This window comes from Gossypium arboreum, chromosome 9 (genome assembly GCF_025698485.1).
Source record: "Gossypium arboreum isolate Shixiya-1 chromosome 9, ASM2569848v2, whole genome shotgun sequence".
Lineage (NCBI taxonomy): Eukaryota > Viridiplantae > Streptophyta > Magnoliopsida > Malvales > Malvaceae > Gossypium > Gossypium arboreum.
The window spans coordinates 430,341-441,720 of record NC_069078.1 but is presented as its reverse complement, the minus strand read 5'-3'; the positions used below and the strand labels follow the sequence as shown (position 1 = coordinate 441,720).

Below are 11,380 nucleotides of genomic sequence, written 5' to 3'. Positions count from 1 at the left end.
TTTGCTCACAATTATGAAAATTTTAAGATTAATCAAAACGTGGAGAGGCAGGAATAAGATGCCCTTGTCCTAATGATAAAAATAATCTACTCCTTTAGTCACTCTAAAATTAAGTCATTATTATTTTGGTTACTCAATTTGTTTATTTTTGCTAATTTGGTCACATTCGTTAACGAAATTGATTAAACTAGTCCCTCAACTATTAATCCATCTCTTCCACAACTAAATCCAAAAGATTTTTTTTTCATTATTCCTCTTTTTCATTTTTTTTTCTCTCTCCTCTTCTTTTATTCATCTTTACCCTTCTAACCTAAGAACCCTAGTTGCCTCCTCCTTTAACGATGTCATTATTGCTTCCATCAAATAACCATCTACCACTATTGTCATACCTTTACTGACTCTTATCCTGTAACCATCACTTGGCCAAACTCCCTTACAAACTTGACTCAAGCTTCATTCACTCACCATCACTATCATTTAAATCTAACTCACTGAACACTTCATTCGTCGACCACCACTGTTCATCATAATTGCTCACCACTCTACCTATCTAAACCCTTATTTAGCCGGCAACAACTCCATACACTTGAACCCATGCAATAAACAAAGCAACAAACAGGGAGAAAGAAGCACATTGGGTCTACTCAAGGTTCGGTTAGTGAGCTCCATGCGATGGTTAAACGATCCAAATGGTGAAATAGTATCCATAGACAAGTAGAAAGACATCTCAAAATTAAGCCATACCGGCGGAGGGATCAAGAAATTGGAGCACAAAAATTCTAAACCTTTGGAAGTGACCTCAAAATTTTTGAGGGTTTTTTTTTTTTTTTGATAAATCTAATCTCATACATTTGAATAGGAGACTTAGAGATTCACTTTGGTAGTTTGGGATCGATCGTCTGATGCGAGAGAAGACGTCAGACAATCATGGCAGTTATGGTGAGAAGTGACGGATATGGGTAAGGTGAAGGAAGAAGAAGGAAAACAAGGAAATAGAGAGAAAGAAGAAATAGATGGGCCTCGAGTCTCTTTCAAGAGATGGGCCAGTTCTGAAAGGCTGAATGACCCCAAGGGAACATAAAAGGTTTGAATTATGTGCACCAGCTATAGGTTCCTTTGCGCAACCTGTGACACAAATAGAAAGAGTGAGTAAAAATCTTGATTCAATAATGCTAGCATCCAAGTCCTTAAGTCTTAGCTACAATTATTAGACTTTGTAATTTCATGCTTTGGATCTTAGTTTTGGGCATATACCTTAGTCAATAGGTGAATTATTATGTTTTGAGTATATTTCCATGTGGACTTGTTATAATTGGCATGTTTGGTATGTTTTTGTTTGGGTCCATTGGATGCTTCTAAGTTGGATAAGTAAAGAAAATTCTCAAGTTGAAATGTATGTTTTACGGTTCACATTTTACTTGTCTAATGAATTTTTTATCTATTGTGTTAGTGAGCATGATTGAGACTTTATTTGACATGACATGTCAAAATGTTTGTGTTGGTTTGGTTGCATGTTATACATGTTTAGACACATTTAAAGACTCAATTGCATGACTTGCAATGCTTGTTTTCTGCATTTATGGGCATGTGTCTCAACACATCAAGAACATGTTTTGAGATCTCAAGAACATTTTCATGTAATTGATGCATTTCAATGGTACATGTCTCGAGACATGGCATGTTTGTCTTGAGACATAGAGTACCAAGTTTCAAGACACGGTGATATTGTCTGGAGACATAAAACATTGAAACTAAAATACCAAAAATTTAATTCAAAGTCTTGAGACATTGTGCATTGTCTTGATACTTAAGTCCAGAGACATGAGGGTTAAGTCTCGAGACATGAAACTTTGAAGTTAAAATTCAAAAATAAGAGAGGCATGTTTTCCAGTATAGTAGCATGCCATAATATATTGAGCTCTTTGAACTTGTTTATATTGTTAAGTTTGCTTTATGCACCCGGGAGTTTGTATATTTGGAGAATATTTTGGTTAAGCTATACATATATATATATATATATATATATTGGTGTGTTTGAAGAGTATATAGTTGTGCATTGCACATTTATGATGTGTTTGGTTAGAAGACGTATTATTACATGCATGGAATATTTGTTATTTTATTTGATGTGTTTGAAGTATATGTTTCCTTGTTTAATTAATAGGGGCAATGACTCATTAATGCTTAGAAGTTGTAAATGATATTTAAATATGAAATGAATGAATATAATATTGTAGATGAGCATTGAATTCATAACATTGATAACACATGGTCCTTAATGTCTTAAGACATAAAACTTTAAAAGTTGGGTCTGAAATAGTAGAGGTATGTCTTAAGACATGATATAACTATTTTGAGACATAGTCTTGTATTTTAATAATTTGACTCAAGAAATATAACGCGATTCTGTATTTGATCGTCTTTGACCTTTAAGTATCGTATGTGGGCCTATTTGAGTTCAAATAACACTTGTAGTGTCCTAGAGTCCTTTAATTATTTGATATCTAGTTAATTTTTTTGATTCGAAATTTCATATGATTGCTTATGTATATGTTCATTTTGAGTTGTTTCGACAACGAATATAATACTTTGCGTCTGATTATCTCTTGAATTAGGTGTAAAGTATTACACAGGAGCACGAATTGATGGCAAGTGGCATGCCATATATCGCTAATGCTAATGTGGCATCTTTCCACATCATGAAATATTTAAATAATAAACAAAATCTAAAAAGTTAATAAAATTATTTTTAAAAATACTAAAAAAGGCATGTCCACAATGAACTTGAATAAGTGGATGTTCATATTCAAATTGTTCATATTAAAAGAAACAAATAATTAGAAAAATCTTACTCATACATACTCGTGTCCAATATGAGCCCGAGTAAACAATTCAAACTTAAAAAATGATATATTGAGAGATAAAATTTAAAAAAAATCTAAAAATTAATAAGAATTATAAAATGCAAGTTTAGAATGAACTTAGATAAAAAAATAAAAATAAAAAATTCAAGCTTATTTAAAACTAAGCCATCCATTTGTCCATATTCATTTTAAAATTAATTTTTAAATAATATTATGGATTTTATAATATCAAAAAATAACTGCTTTGAAAATAAATTCTCAATATATATCTTTTTTGAAAGGTAAATTCATTAATTTATTCGATGAATGGAACCATATAATTTAGAGAAAAAAATAGCAAATACTGCTTGTAGATGGTAATGTTGGAAAATTTGGACATCACATATATAATAAGGATAATTACATGTTATTATTTACTACCATGATAGGTTAGCCCAAATTAAAAATGATCTAATTTGGTTAGAATTTTATTGGGCTTTTAATTATTAAATAAAGTATAGGTCAAATATGTGTAGATACTCTTCTAATCAAATTCTAATTAATGATGGGCTAATTAGAATTTGATTAGAACTAATATGCTAAGGTTATAAATATTAGGGTTATGGTCCCCAAATTATACACAAGATATCTTTTCTAATATCCCATCATTAAGAAAGAAAGAGCAGATATTCTCTGAATTTCTTGTGTGCTAATTTGGAAGATCAAATCCCCAAGTTCCAGAAAGTTTCAAGGAATCAATAGATTTAGGTACGCTTCCGCATATAGTTCTGATATTTATTTATTCTTGATGATTTGACATGATAGATCCTGGTTTATTAAGTTTTATTTTAAATTTATTTTATAAATTCTAACAGGTAAAGGACAAGCTCCATCAACACAACGAAGGCTTTAGCCTCAGCATCAATAGAACATTATGACATGCTGACAATCAGCTTTGACATAACTCAAGCACGACATATCTGGAGTGATTGCAAGCACTTAATACGATAAGAAAATTAGCCCAGGATGGTCCAAAGCGACGAGTAAAAATTGACAAAAGAATTGAACATTCACCAAACTAGAGAGGACGACAACAAAATCATCCCTAAAAGCACTTGTAAAACTAAGATTACATGCATAAACAAGACTAAAAAAATGTTCTACAAGAGAAGAAAAAAACTTTTAAAACTGAATATTGACTAAACAATGGAAAAACAAACAAAAAAGCATATAAAACTTGAAACAACACGGGTCTAAATCGACACATGAAATCATTTATTATTCTAAAATATTTCCAAAACAAAAACAGATTAAGAAGTTGACAAAGAGTCATCCACTTTCCAAGAAAAACTACTGGTGACCGATGGAGTTTTAGTGAATGATAGACGCCGTCAGCTGTCCATCACAACTTGTGAAGACAACAAAGATACGCATAAAAGTAGATCTATAAATTGAAAAGGGAGAAAACATGTGTGGTGAATGAGAAGAAGAAAGAAAGAAAGGGTTGATGGGAGAGGAAAAAGGTGAACGATAGCCAACCCGGAGGCTGGCACCACCACTTAGCAAAATAAAAATAATTATATATATATATATATATATATATATATATATATATATATATATATATCTTTTAAGATTCAATGTGAATGTCTTTTGTTTTTCAATAGTATTCTATATTACTTATTTATTTATTTGAATTTTGAATGTTATCTCTCAATATATTCTTTTTAAGTTTGAATTGCTTACTTGAATTCATATTGGATTTAAGTATTTACTCATACAATTAAGATTTTTTGTTGCTTTTAAATTTTTTATAATTTTTATTATTTTTAATATTTTTTATAACATTTTAATAATTATTTTTAAAAAACCTATGCCTACAGTTAATTTATATAAATTAATGTCTAGATGCAAATAAACTTAAACGTCCATTTGTTCAAGTTTACTCTAGCTTGCATTTTTAGTATTTTTTTAAATATTTTTTTGTTGACTAGACTAAATGTCACCTCTGCATCAACTGTACGTGGTAAGCTACATGTCATCTTTTTGTATAATGGTTAACCCGATCAACTTTAACTAAGAAGCTTAATTGACTTTTTTCTTTTCTTTTTTGTCAATAAAGACATATTCAAGGGCAGCAGCAAGAGGCTTGATCTTCCTAAAATTGATAATTCCCTTTTAGAACTCTTAAAAATTTATAAAATCATAAATAATATATAATAAAATTACAATTTGACTCTTAAAATGATAAAATTTTATTTAATCTTTAAAATTATAAAGATGTAAGTTTATATATTAATAAAATTATATTTTATTTTTATAAAATATATAATTTAGTGAAAATTTTCATTTTAATATAGACTTTTTAAATTCAAAATATCCTACAATATATCAAAATAACTTTAGTCCAAAACTATTGCACCAAATGCAATTTCTGAAAATGATTTTAAACATTTGTTTAACCTCCAAACTTATTTGCAATACTGGGATTTCTTGATTCAATTTTTTGTCTCTTGCACACATTATTTTTATCTCCATTAAATTATAAATTACATATTTTCTCATAAATGCATTTAGATTTTTGAATATTTAGTAGGATGATATCAATTTAATTTGGTCAAATTTTTAACTATTCATTATAATAAAATTGATTCTATTCTATTTTAGATAATCGAAACTTTTAAAATTATATCTTATAAACTATTTAAATACCTCAATTCAGATTCAATTCGATTTTTAATTTTTCCTTCTCTTCACTAATATTTTTATACAAGTGATATTAGCTAAAACTTTGTTACATGACATTATATGTTTGAAGGTTTTTTATTTATTTTAGAAATATGTTTGAAGGTGTTTTAAAATAATACAAAAAATAGCAATGTTTTGAGATACTTTTCTTGCAGCGGCTGTTTTGGTGCTCTTTTACTTAATTTATTTCACATATCTCACATGCCTTGATAACGGAGATAAGAATTATACATAAAAGCAATCAATAAAACTATGTACGAATTAAATTATATTTTATTTTTTATTAAAAATAAGTAAATTAATCTTTATATAGTAGATTTAAGAGTAAACTGATCCTATTAAAATTAATTTTATATATCAACATGATATATACGTGGTACTCTACATGTCGTTGTTTGCTTATTTCACAAGCCATATCAATTTTTAATAATACATACGGATAAAATTTTAAGATAAAAATAAAATTACATTTTAATTTAACATAAAAGATTAATATGTTTATTTATAAGTAAAAAGAATAAAATACAATCTGAGTTGTAATATAATAAGCTCCATGGTATTTGAATTTTCTTAAGTGTTGCTTCTAACATAAAAAGAGAAAAAACAGAATGACTTCAACCCGGATCTTATACACATTGAAGGAAGGGATTTTTCACCCTTTTTCTTTTCACATTTTGTTCGTTCCCGTTATCTCTTTTGAAGCAAAAATGGGGAGAGCGGAGTGGCTTATTGAAGTTGATGAAGAACTGAAAACCATGGTGGCCTCAGAGACAGAGATGAAACATTGGATGAAACGATCAATCTATAAAGTACCTCCCAACATCACTGATCTAAACAACAAAGCTTACATCCCTCAAGTTGTCTCTTTCGGCCCTTACCATCATGGCCATCCTCATCTTAACCCCATGGAAGATCACAAACAACGAGCCCTCCTTCATTTTCTCAAGAGATCAGGCAAACCACTACAATTGTTTGTTGAATCTTTAGATAAAGATTTACAGCAGCTTAGAGATTGTTATGAGTTGCTTGATCCAATGTGGCAAGATGATGATCACAAGTTTATGCAGTTGATGATTCTTGATGGTTGTTTCATGTTGGAAATCTTGTGTTTTGATACTCATACAATGGAAGATTATGCTGAAACCGACCCAATCTTTAGCAATCATGGGAAGATACATATTATACCATTTATTAAACGAGATATGTTAATGCTCGAGAATCAATTGCCAATGCAAGTTCTTCATAGCTTAGTTGCTGTTGATAGCAATGGAACCAAGGTAATCCCTAGTCTTTGGACCCATTATTGAATCACTACTAGTTGGTTAAATTATGCTATTTGTATTTGTTCTTTAATTTATCATTTTTAGTTTCTCTACATTCTGAATTTTGAAATTCTAGTCATTGCCAAATGATAATTGTTAAATTCATTAAGTTTTGTTATTTCCAAAATCTGATGTGGTAAAAATAGTAATGACATGTCAGTTTATTGTTTCCACATATTACTCACTAAAAATCCAATTAATAAATTAAGGGGAGCTAAAGCCAAAAGTTTATCTTTGAGAAACTAAATTATTAAATTTTAAAGGGGTCAAAGTATAGTTTTATCTTTATATATGCTTATTATTTTAGGATTTTAAAGGGATTAAATTGAAAAAATTTCATCTTTAGGGCGAAGGGAGCAAAGTGTATTGTTACCATTAAATTAACTTATAATTTTAAATACTTCAAGAGACTAAAATAATAATTCGCCAGGGGGGAGGCATGCGGTGACATCCCTGCAGTTTAACGATGATCTTTGGAGTCAAGATTGGAATTTCAAAATTAGAAGAAAAGTATATGGCTTTAGAATAATATGAACTAAATCTACAAATATACACATAGTACAAGACTAATAATTGAATTTAACCAAACGGATTTAACTGCTACTATTTGGGTAATGACTAAAATTTCAAATTTCAAAAAGTACAAAGATTAAATTCACAACTTTAATAAAAAAAAGGGGATTAATAGCATAATTTAATTTTTAAGTTCTACACTGATGCAGGATGAAGAATTTGTGAACAAACTTATACTCAAGTTCTACTCCTCCAATACGCCTGTCTCATGTGTGGGAAGTTGCTTACACGTATTGGAAGTGTATCGAAAGAGTCTCCTTCCGGACATTCCAAGTCATCGACAACAAAGAAAACGTCACTGGTATCGCAGACCACACTACGAAGATGGGGATGACATCATTAGATCCGCAATGGAGCTCAATGAAGCCGGAATCAGATTCAAGAAAAGTAAAACTATTAGTCTCAAGGATATAACATTCCGTGGAGGGATCCTTAAGCTACCAACTATCATCATAGATGATGCCACGGAATCCATGTTTCTAAACCTAGTAGCATTCGAGCGTTTGCATGTTGGGGCAGGTAATGAGATTTCATCCTATATACTTTTCATGGACAACATTATAGACAATGAGAAAGATGTGGCCCTTTTACACTCAAAAGGGATCATTCAAAATGCACTTGAGAGTGACAAAGCAGTGGCTAACATGTTCAACTCATTGTCAAAAGACATCACGTTGGACCCAAATAATAACCTAGATGAAGTAAGGAAGATGGTGAACAGGTATTGTAAGAAACCATGGAATGAATGGCGTGCTAATCTCATTCACACTTACTTCACAAATCCATGGGCTATTCTTTCTTTGATTGGGGTTATCTTTCTTTTTGCACTCACAATAGCACAAACTATATATTCTATATTGTCTGTCTACAACAACTAGTTTAACAAGCCCACATCTATATGTTATAAGTCTGTATGTTCTTTCGACAATATTGTATAAAGCGGTTGTGGATTTTGTTCTTTTCATTCAAAGTTAATGGTATTGTTTCCAATTTGCTCTTTTTACCAGATTTGTCATAAATAAGTATATTATATACAGCCAAAAAAAAGTTTTAGGTCTATCTGGCTGTTTTTTCACAATCGGAGGATTTGGGTTGTAAGTAGATGCTGGCCAAGAGATTTGACCTTTAATTGGATTAACGGCTTCTTTGTAAATTGCCTTTTGTGTCTCAATAGTGTAACATGCATCCACATAAGCTTACGGTTTCTCTTTGTTGAACCAAATGGCCAAAATGCTCTATATGTTATAAGTCTGTATGTTCTTTCGACAATATTGTATAAAGCGGTTGTGGATTTTGTTCTTTTCATTCAAAGTTAATGGTATTGTTTCCAATTTGCTCTTTTTACCAGATTTGTCATAAATAAGTATATTATATACGGCCAAAAAAAGTTTTAGGTCTATCTGGCTGTTTTTTCACAATCGGAGGATTTGGGTTGTAAGTAGATGCTGGCCATGAGATTTGACCTTTAATTGGATTAACGGCTTCTTTGTAAATTGCCTTTTGTGTCTCAATAGTGTAACATGCATCCACATAAGCTTACAGTTTCTCTTTGTTGAACCAAATGGCCAAATTGCTCTATATGTTATAAGTCTGTATGTTCTTTCGACAATATTGTATAAAGCGGTTGTGGATTTTGTTCTTTTCATTCAAAGTTAATGGTATTGTTTTCAATTTGCTCTTTTTACCAGATTTGTCATAAATAAGTATATTATATACGGCCAAAAAAAGTTTTAGGTCTATCTGGTTGTTTTTTCACAATCGGAGGATTTGGGTTGTAAGTAGATGCTGGCCATGAGATTTGACCTTTAATTGGATTAACGGCTTCTTTGTAAATTGCCTTTTGTGTCTTAATAGTGTAACATGCATCCACATAAGCTTACGGTTTCTCTTTGTTGGACCAAATGGCCAAAATGCTCTTTATGTTATAAGTCTGTATGTTCTTTCGACAATATTGTATAAAGCGGTTGTGGATTTTGTTCTTTTCATTCAAAGTTAATGGTATTGTTTTCAATTTGCTCTTTTTACCAGATTTGTCATAAATAAGTATATTATATACGGCCAAAAAAAGTTTTAGGTCTATCTGGCTGTTTTTTCACAATCGGAGGATTTGGGTTGTAAGTAGATGCTGGCCATGAGATTTGACCTTTAATTGGATTAACGGCTTCTTTGTAAATTGCCTTTTGTGTCTCAATAGTGTAACATGCATCCACATAAGCTTACAGTTTCTCTTTGTTGAACCAAATGGCCAAAATGCATGACCACAAGAAATACTAGATAACTCCACTTCCTACAGCTACATGACTTCTCATCGAGGTCCACTGCGAACTAGTTCGTAGGACACCTAATTTGGAATTTTCTTAAAGTTGGTGATTGTGGCCGATATTGTCCTGAAATTTCCTTATTCTTATCAAGCTTCTTTTGAATCTTAGGGCAAAGTGGACCAGAACACTTGTCTGCTGCATTCCTTTTCACATAGAACCTATTCATCAACTTGAACCTGATGTTTTCAGCCATAGTTAAGATTGACCTGTCCCTTGCATCCAATATGTACCTGTTCAAACACTGACACACAAGTTATTCAACAACATATCACTCTTTGGTAAGGTGCTGAAATGAGACCTCGACCATGCTTTTGTTGATTTATTCGAAAGCTACTTATGTGCATTTGGATTCTTTGCTTTTAAGTTATCCATGCAATTGTTGAAGTTTGCCATGTTCGTGCAACAGCTCATAGTGTTACGGAGTTAGAAATTTAGTCTCACAATTCGTGCAATATCTCAAATCCGGTTAAATCAGTTTAACTCTCACAAAGTGAGAATTCTCGATAGAAATTCTCCAAGGTATCGAAAATAAAGCAAAAGCAACTAAAAGCAAAAGAGAACCACAAGAGCATGCCACAAAAAAGCAACGCGAGGAAGACCTCCATTTATAATTGAGTTACATCGATGGTAAAATTAATCCAGAGCCCGTGACAATAGTGCATCCTTCATTACCTCAAAGCCCATCATTTTTGAAGTTGATATGCAAATGTCTGACACATCTACGCTCAGCTTCCGAAAACAACGTACCTAATGCAAATATTAATCCCTACAATTAATCAATAAATGTTAGATAACTAAATTGAATTGAAAATTAAACATTTAAAATACATATCTTTTGTTTATTAGACATCGATGTCCAGGAATGTTGATTTTCAATGTTATTACTTTCACTTAAGAGTTTAATGAACCAACCCATGTATTTGTATTTTCAACTTCAACCACTGCCTAGGCAATTGGTAAGATACAATGATTCGCATCAATGCCAACAGCACTCAACAACTGTCCTTCAAACTTGCCTTTAATAAAGGCCTGCAATGAGCCATTCCTGGCACACATGCTTTGAAACAAATGAGCATTCTTCGGAACAAACCACACTAGAACCTAGATTAGTGTTTCTTATCTCTTGGGCATAGCTCTCAACTTTAGAGTATTGCTCACTGTAATTTCCTTGAAATATTTCAAAACTAGTTGTTTTGCCCTAAACAACTTGGACCTTGGGACAATAAACACATAATCCTTGCAAACTCTAAAATGAAGAAAGAGAAATTTGGATAAACAAAAAAATAATTCATATACTTATTGCACAACCACTTGTAATCCATATTCCTATTTGCATAATCTTTACAGCATGTATGCTTCGATTTGTACGTTCGAATCTGGAAGGTTGGGTGATTACGATCTTTAGTGAACTTCCTACCATATAAGGTCCAACCACACGCATCTTTACAAACAACCCTAACCCTTAGTTTGCCATCTTTCTTGAGAATTACATTCACCCTATCTTTTCTGGTAGCCTTTAATTGCTTTTTATCAGGAAGCAACATTCCAATAGAAAATATTGGATGATCCATGT

General features: G+C 31.4%; 1 protein-coding gene across 1 annotated transcript; it reads left to right on the top strand.

Moving 5' to 3' along the window:
• The first annotated feature begins 6,169 nt into the window (after positions 1 to 6,169).
• Positions 6,170 to 8,824, top strand: LOC108456379 (UPF0481 protein At3g47200-like). Its single transcript, XM_017754973.2, has 2 exons — positions 6,170 to 6,868; positions 7,636 to 8,824. The coding sequence occupies exons 1-2, from the start codon at positions 6,200 to 6,202 to the stop codon at positions 8,362 to 8,364; spliced, it is 1,398 nt and encodes a 465-aa protein (XP_017610462.2). The 5' UTR covers positions 6,170 to 6,199; the 3' UTR covers positions 8,365 to 8,824.
• Positions 8,825 to 11,380: the final 2,556 nt, after the last annotated feature.

Bases quoted from the DNA above. Each gene is read 5' to 3' on its own strand.
- LOC108456379 (XM_017754973.2), top strand. From the start codon at position 6,200: ATGACTTCAACCCGGATCTTATACACATTGAAGGAAGGGATTTTTCAC. The intron at 6,869-7,635 runs GTAATCCCTAGT...ACACTGATGCAG, and splicing joins TTGATAGCAATGGAACCAAG to GATGAAGAATTTGTGAACAA.